We start from the raw sequence: 18,444 nt of genomic DNA, 5'->3' as shown, positions 1-18,444 counted from the left end.
AGTAGATCATGGAACATCTAGGACACTGAGCTTAGGAGGTTTGGAAGTATTTGGTCGGCCATAGGAAACCAGTGCAAGAGCTGAGCTGTAAAAAGATGTGATCAGAGAAACCAGGAAGATAAAACAAGATATTGGTCATGAAGTAATTAAATAGTAATGTCTTTAAACTCCTCCTGAGTAGCTGGGGTGATGTTTTCAGACAGTGGGCTCCTTTGCCCTCTGGCTTCTGGTTGGGTTGGGCCAATGAGAAGCACAAGTGAGCAATTGGAAGGAGAAAAGGGAGTGAGGTTAGGGCATGTATTCCCTTGCTCTCTTCCTATAGAGTTATTTTCTTTGGCTTTCTGTGTCCCTTGACAGAAAGGTATAACTCCTATCAAGGTGACCCTCTTATGCAAGTCTTTCCTTCCAGGTCTTGGTAATTGCACCTTCCCTTCACCTTTTCGGGCCCAGGAATGGTAATAGCTCTGCTGTTGCTAGCCCTGGAGTGGTTGCCCTACACCTTATCCATACCTTTGTAAATAGTCCCTGCATTAAACACTCCTCAAATTATCTAATTTGAGTGGGCCATCCACTTTCTGCAGGGACCATGACTAATACAATTGTTCTAGCTCCAGATAGATTCTCTGACCCCGAGATCTCTTACACCAAGGAAGATAGGATGGGTGAGTTCCCATCCTCCAGTTCTCACTTCTCGTATAGCTAACTATATATATTTCTCATTGTTACAGAGGGTGGGTTCAGGCATTTTCAAAATATTCATTTTGTTCTCTTCACAAGACCACGTTAAAGATCCCCTCTCTAGACCTCCATTAAAAATCGAGTGCCACAATTCAGCTGTAATGCTCTGATTAGAGTGGACCTAATCAGACCATTACAGTTAACATTGTGGTACCTAAATTTTAATAAGTAGGAAAAAAACTTTTAAAACATGCCAGTTCTTCTATCTAACACACCCTCTTCTAGCAATTTAACCTAAAGAAAGAGTCAGTGGATAAACGCGACAATTTGACTGCAGAGATGTTCACTGTGGCATTGTTTGTAAATGTAAAAACTGGAAACAACCATAATGTTGAAAATAGGTGAATTGGTTAAATAACTATGGCACATCTCTATAATGGAATGTAACTGAATACCATTTAGCCACAAAAATAAAGTTGCAAAAGAATATGAACAGATGATCATATATGTTTTTAAACTGTCTCAATTTTTTTTTGTAAATTAACTTTTTTATTTTGAGATAATTTTACAGAAAAGTTGCAAAGATGGTACAGAGTTCTTGTTTATTCTTCACCCAGTTTCCCTTAATGTTACATCTTATGTAACCATAGTACATTTGTCAAGACTAATACAATACTATTAACTAAACTACAGACTTTATTTGGACTTCACCAGTTTTTCCACTAATGTACTTTTTCTGTTCCAGAATCTAATTCAGCAAACCACATTACATTTAGCCATAATATATTTTGTAGGGAAAAAATTGTAAGGAACACTTGGAAAAATGTGCGTTAAAATATTAACAGAAACATATCAGTTAAGGTTGTAAGCATTAGAAACTGACTTTGTCTACCTTGTGACAAAAGGAATTTGTTGGAAGGATATCGTACAGCTCACTGAATTAAAGGGAAAAAAATCAATGACCAGGCCTTGGAAAGGACAAACCAGGACTACTCTACAGTTCAAGACAGTGGGGAATATTGAGCTTTTTTAAAAAAAAAAAAATTTAATTGACTTTTATAGGGAGCCATCACCAGTGTGACTCTTTTTGGTCTTTGGGTCACTCTGCTTAAGATCTAAATTGCAGGGGTAGTGAATCACTTGGATCTAGCTCGGGTCACACAGCCAGCCCCTGGCCAAGGGTGGCTGAGGAACCTTGATCATTGTTTCATCTGCTTTACAATGGTCATGGAGAAAGAGTCGTTCCCCAAAGTGAAATAGAAATTCTGTACCCCCAAGATGTCAGGCATAAATGTTGATAAAGCAAAAAGAAGTTATATCTAGAATAAATTATTATCTCTTAGATTATGGGTGAATAATTTTTTCTCTGTGTTTTTCAAATGTTCTACAGTAAACATGTACAACTCTTTCAACAGCAACAAAAAGTTACTTTAATATTCTTGTGCCCACAGTTAACAAAATCAGGTAAGCAGAGCCCCCCTTGTTAGATTTTAGCCTCGTTTACTTTTTGTCTGGATGTTTGAATCATTATACCTGGACCAAGAGAGTGGCACTGGGAATGGAGAGGAAGGGGCATAAAGCAGAGATGCTTTAAAGAAAGAATCCAAGAGAACTCGGCCCTAACTATTCACAGGAAATGGAGAAGAAGAGCAAATTAGAGTTGATTCCAGACTTTCAAGCCAGGGTAACAGGAATGGTGATCCATTGCCCAGACACTGAAGTGATGGGCACAGGGCGGTGAGCTATCGGGGGTAAGGAGTTTGGTGAGTTGTCCTGGCGAGCAGCTCTCATTTTCCTCCTCTGACCTGCAGGGCTGATGATGAATCTTCTGAGCCTGTGAACACCAACGTGGTCCTGCGGTATGACGGGCTCATCACCTGGGATGCACCAGCCATCACCAAAAGCTCCTGTGTGGTGGATGTCACCTACTTCCCCTTTGATAATCAGCAGTGCAACCTGACCTTTGGTTCCTGGACCTACAATGGCAATCAGGTGGACATATTCAATGCCCTGGACAGCGGAGACCTCTCCGACTTCATCGAAGATGTGGAGTGGGAGGTGCATGGCATGCCTGCTGTGAAGAATGTGATCTCCTATGGCTGCTGCCCTGAGCCTTACCCGGATGTGACATTCACTCTCCTTCTGAAGAGGCGGTCCTCTTTCTATATCGTCAACCTCCTCATCCCATGTGTCCTCATATCTTTTCTGGCTCCCTTGAGTTTTTATCTCCCAGCAGCCTCTGGGGAAAAGGTCTCCCTGGGAGTGACCATACTGTTGGCCATGACTGTATTTCAGCTCATGGTGGCAGAGATCATGCCAGCCTCAGAAAATGTCCCTCTGATAGGTGAGTTCAAGTGTCTTACACTTTGAGTCAGCACTGTGGTAACTGGGGTTGTATCTGTATCTTTAAACTCCTAACAATGACGTCAACTTCAGACTCAGCACAGGCTGTCACATACTTCATTTGGTGTCTTCAGTTGGCATCTCTGAAAAGAGACGTGGCTGTTGGAAACAAAGCTGGTCTTGCTGTCTCCAGGTTTACCCAAAAGAGGAATGAGAGCAATATGGTTTAGAGCAGTGGTTCTCACAGTATGGTCTCTGGACCCACGGCATTAGCATCATTTTAGAAATGCAAATTCTCAGGGCCCACCCTAGACCTACTTAATTAGAAACTCTGGGGGTAAAGCCTGGCAAACTGTTTTTAAAAGCTTTCTAGGGCTTCCCTGGTGGCGCAGTGGTTGAGAATCTGCCTGCCAATGCAGGGGACACGGGTTCGAGCCCTGGTCTGGGAAGATCCCACATGCCGCGGAGCAACTGGGCCCGTGAGCCACAACTACTGAGCCTGCGCGTCTGGAGCCTGTGCTCCGCAACGGGAGGGGCTGCGATAGTGAGAGGCCCGCGCACCGCGATGAAGAGTGGCCCCTGCTTGCCACAACTAGAGAAAGCCCTCGCACAGAAACGAAAACCCAACACAGCCATAAATAAATAAAAATAAATAAATTTAAAAAAAGAAACAAACCAAAACACAGAGGCCCCCCATCACTGCTCATGAAACCATTGTTTAAAAAAAAAAAAAAAAAAAAAAACATACCCACAAAAAAAAAAAAAAAAAAAAAAGCTTTCTAGGTGATTTCGATGAGCTTTTTGTTTAAGTCTAAAAACCACTGGCTTATAGATTAAGACCCTGATTTTGAAGTCAAAGAAATCTGCGTTTGAACTCTGACTTCACTCATTCTTTGATCAGCCTTAAGCGAGTTACTTAATCTTTGAATCTCTACTTCTTCATCTGCAAAATTTGTGTAATTGCTACCTCATTGTGCCACTGCTTAACACAGAGCCTGGCATATGGTGAGGACTGAGAGAAAAGTGACTATTATTATCACATCACAAGGGATTTCTTCTTGGGAAGAGTGATAAACATGATGGAAATGATGAGCTGGATTTTTAAGCCTGCCGTCTACCCCTGATAGAATAATTCTCAACCTTTACTGGGTAGAGTAGGCGTGGGAGAGCTTGTTAAAAATGCAGGTTCCTACACCCAAAGAGGTTGTTTTTCTTTTTAAGCAATCTTGGGAAAGATTTGGGAATCTGATGTGATTCTCAGTAGAACACATTTTCAAAAGTTTGCAATAATGAAATTTCCCTCTACGGGAAGGAGTGTAGACTGTGGCTGCCATCGCTGCTTCCCCTTTCCTTTACCTCCCTCGCTCTGAGATCCCTCCTAACACCTTTAATACCTACTTCCTGCCACCAAGGATAACACCCACATCAATACGTCTATCTCAATGACTTGCTGTTGTAATAGACGCTTATGAGAATCAGAAACTAGACCTAATTTTTAGTTCTTTAATGTAATCAATGAGGAGAAATTTCAGAACACCAGGAGACTTAGAAAGCAATATAAAAGGGATATTGTACTGCCCTTTTACCCTCTCCTGTATCCAGTATTACCCAGTATTTAGACGTTACTACATTGGTTTCTCTGTTTGGAGATCTCTTCCTTGTTACGTCTCTCCAAGCAACACCTCCCCCGCCCCCCCCCACACACACACACTCATGTACACCTTTTTGATAAATAGACACAGAAGGTTCTCTCCTTTCTCACCACCACTAATAAGGAGGAAGACGTGTATTGGTACTTTTATCACCTCTTCTGAGGCAGAAATGATTGACAGTGACAACATCGAATAATAACCCTGTTTGAGGCAAGATCAATTGACAGATCCCTCTCTCTTCTTTAGCAGTAAGATTCAAAAGCAAGCTGGATCAATTTCTGAAGAAAGATGTCTCAGAACATGTCTCAAGAATTTTACAAGCATTACTTTTTCTGTTTCTGTGATAATATGAAATGTATCCTTTTCAGAAGGGTGCACAAAGATCTTGAGAACTTTATTAATAGTCACAGTTTGTTATTTGTAGCACCTATGAAATAGAGTTCCAATCTCATAGAAGTGTGTTTAAGTTTCCTGCATCAAGTGTAACATTTGATCCAGGCTTTTGGCCCACGGCCTTGACAATGTTAAGAAAGAGTCCATTTATTTTTAGTTTACTCAAAGCTTTTAACAAATAATAAACAGATGATAATCATTATCAAATGCATTGCCTTCAACTGTTAAGATGATCGTGTGAGTTTTTTCTTTTCCCCCATTAAGTTAGTGAATTATATTACAGTTTTCTGATGTTGAACTAAACTCTTCTTTATCATGATGAATTATCAATTAAAGACACCATAGGATTTAGTTAGCCAATGATTTTTATATGACTTTCTCAAATGTGTCTATAAGTGAAATGGCCTTAATATTTCCTTTCTTGCTACTTTTGGAACCAAGCCTGAATTTACTTCATAAAATGAGATTTTCTAGGCAGTTTTCCCTCTTTTCTATTTTTGGAACAACTTGTATAAGATATGAGTTATCTGTTCCTTAAAAATACGGTGAAACTCACCTGTAAAACCTTTTGGCTCTAGAGCTTTTTGGAAGGTGGGTGGGTAGAGGTATTTGGTTAATTCCTATTTCTATTCAAGTGTTCTTTCTTCTTACACTAAATTTGACATCTTATATATTCGTAGAAATTTCATCTAGGTTTTCAAATGTATTATCATACAGCTATTTGTAATATTATGTTATTGTTTTCTAAATTTCTATTCTCTTATTTTTTTCTTTTGCGTCCCTTTTTCTTTCTTTCTCCCACCTCTATTCCATAAGTGGCCTCATCAAAGGTTTATCAATTTTATTACACTTTTCAAAAAGCTTGCTTTTGGTTTTGTTCATCTTCTAGGTTCTTTGTTCTACATTTCAGAAATTTGTGCCCTCATCTTTATTGTTTCCTTCCTTAATTTTCCTTTTTCATGAATATTTGCTTTATGCAATCACATGTTAAAGACTGATAGTGACACAGTGTCTCCTTTCTTCCCCAGTGGTAATGAGCTTTCATATTAACAAGGTCCAAAGACAATTCTGAGAACTGACCAAGATCATTCATTGTTTATTTATTTGTTTGCTGAAAGTGGAAGTTTTTCACAACATGACCTCAGCAAAAATTTACAAACCTTTTAACTCAGGGCAAGGGACAGTCCTGAAAACTTTTCCTGTATTTTCTTAGTTAAGCCTCATCATAATCCTATGAGTTAGATACTAATATTATAGTCATTTTATTAAGAAGGAAGCTGAGGCTTACCAGAATTATATAACTTGCTCTAGGTCACAAGTCTAGTGAGTGACAGAGCTGGTATTTGAAACCAGTTTTATTCAAAAGTCTATAATAGCAACCATTAGTGTATACAGCTTCCTTAGAAAAGGTGTTTGTTTCTTTTTGAGCTAAACACAAGGACAGTTTTACGCTAACTTGGTTGTTGTTATTTTCCAGGCAAATACTACATAGCCACAATGGCCTTGATCACAGCCTCCACTGCCTTGACCATCATGGTGATGAATATCCACTTCTGCGGGGCTGAGGCCCGGCCAGTGCCACACTGGGCCAGGGTAGTCATCCTGAAATACATGTCTAGGATCTTGTTTGTCTACGATGTGGGTGAGAGCTGCCTTAGCCCCCGCCAAGACAGGGAGCAGGACCACCTCACGAAGGTTTACGGCAACCTTCCAGAGGCTAATCTGAAGACGACCAGAAATAAAGACCTTCCCAGAAAGAAGGAAATGAACAAACTCTTAAAGGATGACTTGAGGTACCAGGGTGAAAACCCGCAGGACGTTGACAGTGACTGTGCACAGTACAAAGTGCTGACGAGGAATATCGAATACATTGCCAAATGCCTCAAAGACCATAGGGCCACCAATACCAAGGGCAGCGAATGGAAAAAGGTTGCAAAAGTCATAGACCGATTCTTCATGTGGATTTTTTTTATTATGGTGTTTGTGATGACTATTTTGATCATAGCAAGAGCAGATTAGTGAGCATTTGGTGTGTGGGGATAAATCAATAAAATTCCCCTGTGATCTACTCTAATGTTCTTCCAAATTAGAAATACTTATATCTATATATACACAAATATATATAAATTAGGATTTATGTTGTCTTTACTTTTTGTTTTCAACTTCAGATCAATATTATAGCTATCTGTCAGGTTAAATCAAGCAGGAGGTCCAAAATTTCAAGGGCAGGAAAACGGAGGAAATAGAGAAGGACCCCTTTTATAACCTACCAGAGTGGTAGGTGTCTGGCTTCTAGATCACACAATTATTCTCTCCTTTAGCAGTACAGATAAAAAAGCACACGACATTCCATTTAAAATTCAAAGCAAAACAAAAGAAACTCATTTTCCCTTTACTCCCTATTAGAACATGCTTTTTAAAAAAGGAAAATAGTGATATATTCCTTAGGGTAATTTAAGTCTCACTGTTACCTTTCTCAGGCTTGGTGCATTTCAAGCCATATCTCAAATGATGGAATAAAAAATTTTGTCCCATATAAAGGTCTAAGGATCGGTGACTTAATGGGGAAGAGAGTTTTCTTTGTAATGATGATGTCATATATGTCAGTTATATTTTATATAAACCTTAAAGATGAAGTCATGCCGGCATTTACTCTTGGATTTAAATAAGATCATCAGCAAACTGGGCTTATTTATTCATTCATTCAATTACTCACCAAACATTTATTTTCTCCTACATATAATAAAGCTGCATGATTCACATCTGCAATGGGTGTCATAGCAAATCTTATGCATAAGTCTGACCCTTTTTGATCTTCACTACAATTCTGTTAGGTGGGCACATCCTTCTCAGAGGAAGAAGCTGTGTCAGAGGAAGGTGGGTGTAAGTGACCTACCTCCACATCCAACTAAGCGGCGTATAGAGCTGGGAATAAACCCTTAGCACTGTGAGTTCAGGCCACGTCTGCTAAAACCACACTGCTTTTGGCCATGACAAATCATGATTTAGGATAGTTGTGACTGAGGGATTCTCATTCTTAATTCTGAATTTCTGCCCTAAATTTCTTCCTGTGCTTCTCCACTTTTTTCTTACTTTCAGTCAAATGTCTTCAAATTCCCTTACTCCCATCTTGATTAAAATGATCTGAGTACTACTACCCATTCCCTAACTTCCAACTCCTCAACTATTCTTTTACCAATTAAAACAAATAAACAAATAAACAAGTGAACAGAAGTGGAGAGAAGACAAGCGTTAACCTAGAAAAGAGAGGATGATATTTGGTTTAAACATATAGACATTGTTTTTTATTCTTTTGTCTACTTATTCATAAAATATTTATTGTGTACTACTAAATACTGAGTGCTAAGTCAGCCTTGAAGGAAACAAATACAAAACATGCTTTCAACCCTCTGGTTTCTCATATGGTACTCATATGTAGTTCAGTAGAGGAGACAGTCAAGAAAATAGAAGAATATAGCGTAAAAGTGCTATCATAGAAGCATGGACAAAATGCCACAGGAACAATGATGATTAATCTGTTTGAGGGAAAGCTTGGGAAAGACTTTGTACAGGTGTAACATCTGAGCTGGGCTTTGAAGGATGAGTAGGTGTTTGCTAGACAGAGAAAGAAGTGAGTATTTAAAGGGATGAGAAGGAATTGGGGAAATGTAACTTAGAATCAGACAATTTTTTCTTTATTTTAATTATAGAAGTACTCTTATAAATTACCGTTGCATTTGGCAGCAAATAATAGAAAACCCAATGGACCATGACTTAAGCAGATAGAGGTTATTCATCTACACAAAAATAAATCCAGAGTTACAAAGTCCAGGGATCTTCCCATCTTTCCTTTGTGTTGTTTTAAGGCACTAAATTCTAAGTTTGCAGTAGTTTGTTACAGTAGCAATAGAAAACTAATATAGTATCCAATGAGCGATTTTACATATAGAACTTTTTCCATATTTTAGATTATTTGTCTGAGATAGATTTGTCTATAGCCAGAGAGAGGCAATCCTATTGAGCCATGTCAAAAATTTGGAATTTTATCCTAAAAATATTTGGTAGCACAAAAGGGTTTCAAGTAAGGGAGTGATAGATTCAGATTTGTGTTTCAGAAATAACACTGTGGTGGCAGTTAGAAGATTGTAGAGAAAAAAGAGAAGAGGCAGAGAGATCTATTGGAATTTTTTTTTTTTAACCAATTCAGGGAATTGATAATGAAGGCTTGACCCAAGACGGTGGGAATAAGCAAATGGATCATGTAGTATTTATGACCTAGACTAGACAGGACTTGGTGACCAGATGGATGTAGGGTTAGGGAGAGGGTGGCATTGAGAATGATTCTGAGCTTTCCATCTAAGACAACTGAGGCGAAGAGTAAAGGAGGACCAGGTTTTGGAGGAAAGAATTTAGGACATCTGAGTTGGAAATGCTTATGGGACATCCTGGTGGAGAAATCTAGGAAGTAACTGAACACGTATTTGGAACTTTGAAGAAAAGTGAAAGTTTAAAAAATGTACACTCAGGTTAATTGTTAAAGTATTTATTAAATGATTTCAGTGGGTAAGACATATGTTACAAACAGTGCAAGACTTAAATGAACAGAAATGCTTTCTTTGCCAGAATTCCATTAGTTTATAATCATCCTGCTTCACTAAAGCAGTTACCTTGTTATGTTGTCATTTTTCCATTCACAAGTCTGCTTCCCCAAACATACTGAGGTCCTCTCTAGTCCTAAGGCCCAGAAGCTGTGTCATTATTCTCTTTTTATCCTTTGCGATAAGGATATTCTCTTTTATTTTCTGTGTGCAATAAAGGGCGTAGTACGAGGTCATTAGCCATTAAATGCTTATTGAAAGAATGAGTGAGTGAAAGGAAGTGCTTAAGAGGGTCCAGCAAAATGCTAAGAAGTTTAGACTGTGAAAGAGGCCTCATCCTATACAATACACAAAAATAAATTCCAGATGAATTCAAGACTTAGATGTAAAAACAAACACAAACTGGGACTTCCCTGGTGGCGCAGTGGTTAAGAATCCGCCTGCCAATGCAGGGGACACGGGTTCGAGCCCTGATCCGGGAAGATCCCACATGCCACGGAGCAACTAAGCCCGTGTGCCACAACTACTGAGCCTGCGCTCTAGAGCCTGCAAGCCACAGCTACTGAGCCCACGTGCCACAACTACTGAAGCCAACGCGCGTAGAGCCCGTGCTCTGCAACAGAAGCCACTGCAATGAGAAGCCCGCGCACCGCAACGAAGAGTAGCCCCTGCTCGCTGCAACTAGAGAAAGCCCGAGAGCAGCAACAAAGACCCAAAAGCCAAAAAATAAATAAATAAAAATTAAAAAAAACAAACAGAAACAAAAACAAAAGGCTTGTAATAAAATCTAGTTGACTTTCTGAATAAAATTCTCCACCTCCATAAATTTTAAGATGTGGCGACTGCTTTGAAAGAGGAGTCCAGGGCTGCCTGAAGGGGAGGAACCAAGGGGATGGGTTTGAATTGGGGTGGTCGGCCTGCTGAGGAAGTGGCCTTGAAGATGAGCTCTGAGCATGAGAAGGAGTCAGCCAGGATGAGACTTGGGGAGAGTGACAGGTTGCAGGCAGTGGAAAGGTCAGAATTCAAGCTCAAGGGCAGAACAGAGCTTATTATTATTTGAGAAAGAGAAAGGAGGCTCTTGGGGCAGAGATGGAATCAGCGACCTGCAAAAGACACGAAAGAGGAGACTGGCAAGGTAAGCAAGGCTGGGTCACGCAGAGCCTGGCAAAGTTTAAAAGACACCAACAACTTTGTTCATTGTCTGACTGCCTTGGTGCAATGAGGGGTGCCTGGGTTTGCTGAGGTCCCGATCTTTGTTCATTTTCCTTCTTTAGCCTTTGTGTCTACTTTTCTATCAGCTCATTGCTCAGACCAACACTTGCCAGCACAACCATGGGTAAACCTGTCAAATGGACTGTCTTGGTCAAACTGGAAACACAGGTTCCAGAATGTCTCGAGCAACATTGGTGAGGCCACTTGTACTGTCATCAACTCCAGAGGCTAGCAAAGAGCTCTCTGCCTATTTCTTCCTTCCTCTCAGATCACACCTTTGAAATAGGCCCTGGCTGTTAAAACTCCATGAGCTTGTCAGTATATCCAACCAAAGCTCTCTAACCCTTAAAAAATAAACCCTGTGACAAAACCTCCCTTGTCTTTGCATATTTCTATCTTTCTACTCTTCCTAGCCAAGGTTCTCCCCTCATCATTCAGGGTTCCAGCAGAACACAAATGGTGTGCTCAAATTTGGATAATTTGAGGAAGGTTTAATAAAGGACTGTTTACAAAGGTGTGAGCAGGATGTAGAGAAACACAAGGGGTGGTAGAAAACCCTAAGACCAGTAAAGCAGAGCTATTACCACTCAGGCCTGAGAAGAGGCAGGAGGGAGTGGTTACCTGAACCCAGCTGGAGAAGGCTATGAACTATGGTTGAGTGAATGCAGCAGACCCCGTAGGGAGGGAGTTGGGGGAATACATATCCCCACCTCACTCTCCTTCTTCCCCTCAATCTCCTACCAAGGCTCACCATTGGTCAAACTCAACAGAGTCATGGGAACATATTGATGTTACTGTATATCTGGGACGAAGAGCACAGTGGTGAAGGGTAGAGTGTGGATCTGGATGGACAAAGGGGAGACATCTGGCACATTCTCTCACTCTTTGACTTCACTCTACATTTAAAAACTGACTTCTTTACACCCCACTCAACTGACACTGCTTTCACCAAGTTCACCATTTGGTAATTGCCAAATCCACTGGATAATTCTGAGGCCTCTCTGCTGCCGTCAGCACAACTGACCACTTCCTCCTTCTTTTTATTTATTTATTTATTTATTTATTTTATTTTTGGCTGCATTGGGTCTTCGTTGCTGCAGGCTGGCTTTCTCTAGTTGTGGCAAGCGGGGGCTACTCTTCATTGTGGTGCACAGGCTTTTCATTACAGTGGCTTCTCTTGTTGAGGAGCACAGGCTGTAGGTGTACAGGCTTCAGTAGTTGTGTCACCTGGGCTCAATAGTTGTAGCTCACAGGCTCTAGAGCGCAGGCTCAGTAGTTGTGGTGCACGGGCTTAGTTGCTCCGCGGCATGTGAGATCTTCCCAGACCAGAGCTCAAATCCGTGTACCCTGCATTAGCAGGCAGATCCTTAACCACCGTGCCACCAGGGAAGCCCCACTTCCTCCTTCTTGAAGCTCTTCTCTCTGATCTTCTGTGCTATCACTTTCTGCTTCTTTTTTTTTTTTTTTTAAAGATTTATTGATTGATTGATTGATTGCTATGTTGGGTCTTCGTTTCTGTGCGAGGGCTCTCTCCAGTTGCAGCAAGCGGGGGCCACTCTTCATCGCGGTGCGCGGGCCTCTCACTGTCGCGGCCTCTCCCGCTGCGGAGCACAGGCTCCAGACGCGCAGGCTCAGCAGCTGTGGCTCACGGGCATCGCTGCTCCACGGCACGTGGGATCCTCCCAGGCCAGGGCTCGAACCCGTGTCCCCCACACTAGCAGGCAGACTCCCAACCACTGCGCCACCAGGGAAGCCCACTTTCTGCTTCTTAAATGGCTGGTTCTCAGAACCCCTTGCTGTCTCCAATCCCCCCTCTTCTGGTAAATGTTGGTGTCCCTCACTGTTCCATCCTCAGCTCTCCTCCCCATGGCTTTTACTACCACATATATCCTGGTGATTCTCAAAGTCACTTGTCCAGTCTTGCTCTCCCTTTAGCTCCAAATCCACTATACTCTTCATGTCAACCAAGTATTGCCACTTGAATGTCTCACAGACTTTCAAACTCAATGTGTCCCCAAACTAAGCTCATAATCTACATTGTCATCCAAGTCTACTCCTCCTCCTGTGTTGCTGTGTCATTTAGCTGTACATCATCCACTCTGCCACACAGGCTAGAAATCCAGCCATCATTCTGGATTCTTATCTAACCCAACATCAAACCAATCACTGATCCTGTCAATTCTACCTGCTGAATGGTTTTCACATCTGTCCTCTTCTCTCTATGTCTCTGGCAATTGCCTTATTTCAGGTCTTTGTCATCTTTGCCTGGACTGTTGCAGTAGTACCTTAACTGGGCTTCCTGTTTCTGGTTTCTTTTCCTTCTATTCTATCTTCTTCACTGCTGCCAAACTGATCTTGTGACTCTTGCACCTAAAACTTTTAAATGGCTAACTAAATACCTACAAGTTGAATAAACTCCAACTTCCTTAATATGATATAGCAGAAATTAAAAATGTGTGTTTTTTCTTTTTTGTTGCTCTAGTAATAGATGTTCCTTTGTTCACCCCAGGAGTGTAAATTATCTTCTTGGCATAGAAAGTAACCACGCTGCTATCTCTTGCAAGAGAAGTTATCAGACTTTTTCTGTTGTGAGAGTCTGAGACCCCTGGGAGCAATCAAAATAAGACCTTTGGTGTTTGATGGTTAGAAAAGAAGCAGCCAGACTGGCTTCCCACCCTGGGCATGTGACTCAGGCTGAGCTAGTCATGTACCCCACCTGACACCTTGATTCTTAAAGTTTATATGGAAGAATGAATACTAAATATCAATAGCCAAGAAAAATATGCAAAAGGAGACTGAAAAGTGCTTGCCTGAGAAGATATTGAAGGCAAATAAAATTGGGATTAAGCTAGGAATAGACAAAAACAAACAAACAAACAAACAAAATCAGTAGAAATGAGCTGAGAATCCAGAAATGGATCTCAGTGTGTGTAAGAATGTAATATATGATAATGAGGGTAGTTCAAATCAGTGGGGAAAGACTATCCATTAAAAAAAATCTTAATTAAGATTAAAGACTTACGTGTAAAAAGCCAAATAAAAAAATACAAATTCTGTAAGAAACTCTGGAAGAACATCAGCAAAATGGTGAAACAGGAGGTCCCCCACTTATATTCCCCCTCAGTAACAATAACTTGGCAGCTTTTCACAGACAAAAGTGCCTGTGTGGGAGCCCTGTGGGATCCAGATAGGAGACTGTGAAACCCTGGTGGAGCCCGAGGCGGAGGAGACCCATTTGAGAAGGCAGGCACGTGTCCAGGTGGCAGATCCACCAACTGTGGTCCCGGTTACAGACCTGGAAACAACCTGTGGACTCAGCTACGGCCCCATTTGGCCTTGATCCTGCCATCAGCACCATCTGACAAGGGACCTGGCAGGAGACATGCCCATCTGTGTCCCTGTAGGTAGGCCTATCCACCTCATTTGGACTACGGATGCTGAAATGGCCTGTATCTGGGCTACAGTCCCTCTCAGCCACGGGCCAGGAATACTGCTGTCTGCCCAGAGGCCCACCAGGAGACATGTCCCTCTGTGTCTTGGAGGTAGGCCTGCTGACCTCAGTCTGACTATGAGCCTGAAGCAGCCCTATAACTCGGTTCTTGCCCCTTTCAGCTGCAGTCAGGAGCAGTCCTGCCCACTCAAGGACCCGGTGGGAGACACGGTTCTCCTTGTCCCCAAAGGTAGGCCCACCAACTCTGGTCTGACTACGGCTTCTGAAGCAGCCCTGTGACTTGGTTCAGCTCCTACCAGCCATCCTCAGGGGCCAACCCTGTCCTCCCAGGGACTTTACACCTTCAAGGAACTAGAAAAAGAAGAAGAAACTAAGCTCAAAGTTAACAGAAGGAAGGCAATAAGAAAGAGTAGAGCAGAAATAAGGGAAATAGAGACTTGGAAAGCAAAAGCAAAAATCAGTAAAACTCAGGATTGGTTTTTTGAAAAAAGAAACAAAGTTGACAGACTGTTAATTAGATTAATCAAGAAAGAAAAAGACAGAGGACTCAAATAAATAAAATTATAAATGAAGGAAGAGACATTACAACTGATACCACAGAAATACACAGGATCATGAGACTACAATGAAAAATTATATGCCAACAAATTGGATATCTTAGAAGAAACAGAAAAATTCCTAGAAACATACAACCTACCAAGACTGAATCCTAAAAAAATAATCTGAAATGACCAATAACAAGTAAGGGGATTAAGTCGGGTAATCAAAATGCTTCCAACAAAGAAAAGCCCAGGGAACCAGCTGGTTTCACTGGTGAATTCTACCAAACATTTAAAGAATTAATACTGATTCTTCTCAAATTCTTCCAGAAAACTGAAGAGGAGAGAACACTTCCAAACTCATTTTATGAGATCATCATTACCCTCAAACAAAAGCCAGATAAGGACACTACAAGAAAATAAAATTACAGGCCAATATCCCTGATGAACATGAATGCAAAAATCCTCAACAAAATATTAGCAAACTGCATTCAACAACACATTAAAAGGATCACACACTATGATCAAGTGGGATTTATTCCTGGGATGCACATCAATAAACATGATACACCACCTTAACAGAATGAAGGATTAAAATTGTTATCTTAAGTGATCTAGTCACACACGCAAGAAAATAGTAACTATGTGAGGGGATGGATGTGTTAATTAACTTGATTGCGGTAATCATTTCACAATGTGTGCATATATTAAATCATCACCTCGTACACCTTAAAAAATCACATTGTACTACCTAAATATATATAATTTTCATTTTTTAACTATACTCTAATAAAGCTGGGAAAAAAAGAAAATTTAGGAGGCTACATGTAAGTGGCAGAGGAGGTTTTTTTTTAATTGAGTTATAATTGATATACAGTACTATATTAGTTTTGGGTGTACAACATAATGATTCTAGAATTGTATATATTGTGAAATGATCACCACAATAAATCTAGTTTAACATCTGTCACCATATGTTGTTACAAATTTTTTTCTAGAGATGCAAACTTTTAAGATCTACTCTCTTAGCAACTTTCAAATATACAATAGCGCATTATTAACTCTAGTCACTATGTTGTACATTACATTTGTACATTACATCCCCATGACTTATTTATTGAGATCTTTCTAACATAAACTAGAAATCAGGAGCTATTAAAAAAAAGATAGACATAGTTGATGCTATAACCAAAAATTTTATGACAAAGATATGATAAATATAGTGAAGGAAAAAATCAAATGATAAATGGTAGACTTGGATATACCATTAATACTGGTAATAATCAAAACACTCTTAAAAACTGATTAGAAAGAGTAAGCAACCCAATCAAAACAATGAACAAACAATATGAAAAGACAATTCAAGAAAGCCAAACTGATATGGCTAAAAAACACATAAAAAGTTGCTAAAATACACAAATAGTCCAGAAACGCAAATTAAAGTAATGCTATGTCATTTTTCACCAAGCTGGCTGGCATATATTAAAAAAGAATGGTATACTTACAGAATGGAATATTATACACTCAATAAAAAGGATGACTTAGAGCTATATCCATTGAAATGGAGGAGTTTCTACAAGGTTTTGTTGAGAAAAGAAAGATACATAAAATATCTACAATACGATCACATTTTTATAAAATAAACAATGACAACATATATGTGTGTAAGAATACGATTGCTTACCTAAGCTTGGAGAAGAATATGAAAAAATTAATTCCAGAGTATTAACAAGGTTAACTAGAGTAAGGGAGTGCTTATTGATATGGGTTGAAAGGGGAGAATAAAAGGAAGGGAACCAAACAAAAAAGAGAAAAAGGATTCACTAAAAAGGCCAGTGCTTTTGCATAAAAAAAAAATTTAAGAATTTTTAAAATTCACAGTTTTTACAAAGCTTCTCCTGTATTCCCTCCTTTGTGTTGTCTCTATAGCATGTACAGATTACTATATTCACACTATGAAACACTAACATTTCATAATTTTAAAATGTCCACAGCTGTGTCTTCTCTTAGATTGTGAGGACCTAGAGGAGAGGAATTGTACCTTATTTATCTTTATATATCTCATCATCAAGTTGGATGTTGTATGAGTGTCCAAGGGCTGCTGTAACAAAGTACTACAAACTGGGTGGCTTAAAACAAATGAAATTTACTGTCCTACAGTTCTAGAAGCTAGACGTAAAAAATCAAGGTGTCGGCAGGACCATGTTCTACCTGAAGTTTCAAGGGGAGAATGCTTTCTTGCCTCTTCCAGCTTCTGGTGTTTGCCCACAATCCTTGGCATTCCTTGGCTTGCAGTTGTAGCATTCCAGTCTCTGCCTCTGTCTTCACATGGTGTTCTCCCTCTGTGTCTCTGTCTCTGTATCAAAACTTCTCTCCTCTCGTAAGAACACCAGTCATGGGATTTAGGACCCACCCTAATCCAGTATAACTTCATCTTAACTTGATTACATCTGCAAAGACCCTATTGCCAAATAAGGTCACACTCACGCGTATGGGGGTTAGGACTTCTACATATCTTTTTGGGGACATGATTCAACCTATAACAGGCATGTAGTACATACTTCATAGAATAATGTTTTAATTTAATTGAAGTCACAGGCTCTTCATATTAAAAGAAATAGTCATAGCACAAGCAATAAAGTTCTAGTGATCTAAGGGAAAGTGTAATAAAAGCAAAATGTGCACTGATGTGTAACCAATAATTCATGCCAACTGGGGGAAGTGAAGTAATAAAAATAAAATAAGTAGATATGAGAAAAGCAAGGGTGGAGATTATGAAAGATCTCTTTCTTTTGTACACGTTTTCTTATCCAGGTCACAGAAATTCAAATATAATAAAATTTCCACTTTACACAGTATGTACCTTATTCACATTTAGAAATAAATGACTCACCACAGGCTGAAAGTGCAAGGATTAGGATTATTCAAGACCAGAACACACATTCTCAAATCAGGGATGGGGCACTATCTCCAGGGCACATAGCAGAATGGAGAAGTGTCTTTGGTTCAAAAAAGATTATGCCGTATAGTTATTGTTTTCATTCATCACACTACAGGAAGCAAAACTGACTAAATCTTGGCTGGTAGGGATATAAAATTTAGTGTGAGAAAGCTCTGAAGGGGGCCTGATTTAATTTTTTAAAAAGTTGAGAAACACTGGGCAAGAATAATTCAGAATCATAAACTATAAAACAGTTCAGTATTTTCATGGAGACAATGAAAGTCTAGTTCTTCTTTGAGTTTGGGGGCAACAGCATTTTGCCAGACTCTGGCAGTGAGGTCTCCTTTCTGGCTATAAACCAAAGAAAAGTTTTTTTGCCCTGTGTCTGGCCTGAAGCCTGTCATTGGAGCCTGATTATTTTAGTCATTTATAGGCTAACTCCACTTGCAGTTCCCAAGTTTAGAAGGTTGATATTTAAACCCAAAGCAAGTGAATTGCCTTGTTTCAAGATCTTGGAGAGTTGAAACAGGGCTCTTCGCCCACCCCTGAGAGTCTTGGGCTGGGTTGAAATGAATTCCAGGCCCAAAATTTTTATGTCCATCTTGATCTCTCCCCTGAACTTCAGATTCATAGATCC

At 40.1% G+C, this 18,444-nt stretch overlaps 1 protein-coding gene across 1 annotated transcript in view; it reads left to right on the top strand.

Moving 5' to 3' along the window:
• CHRNA9 (cholinergic receptor nicotinic alpha 9 subunit) overlaps window positions 1-7,085 on the top strand; it is a 63,225-nt gene extending 56,140 nt beyond the window's left edge. Inside the window, exons 5-6 of the mRNA XM_059924135.1 lie at window positions 2,490-3,022; window positions 6,544-7,085. Of these exons, the coding sequence (XP_059780118.1) occupies window positions 2,490-3,022; window positions 6,544-7,085 (1,075 nt within the window). The remainder of the gene's footprint in view (window positions 1-2,489; window positions 3,023-6,543) is intronic.
• The last annotated feature ends 11,359 nt before the right edge of the window (window positions 7,086-18,444 follow it).

The sequence above is a fragment of the Balaenoptera ricei genome, chromosome 5 (assembly GCF_028023285.1).
Source record: "Balaenoptera ricei isolate mBalRic1 chromosome 5, mBalRic1.hap2, whole genome shotgun sequence".
Taxonomy (NCBI): Eukaryota; Metazoa; Chordata; class Mammalia; order Artiodactyla; family Balaenopteridae; genus Balaenoptera; species Balaenoptera ricei.
Note: the sequence above shows the minus strand (reverse complement) of the source record. Positions and strands in the feature narration are given on the sequence as shown.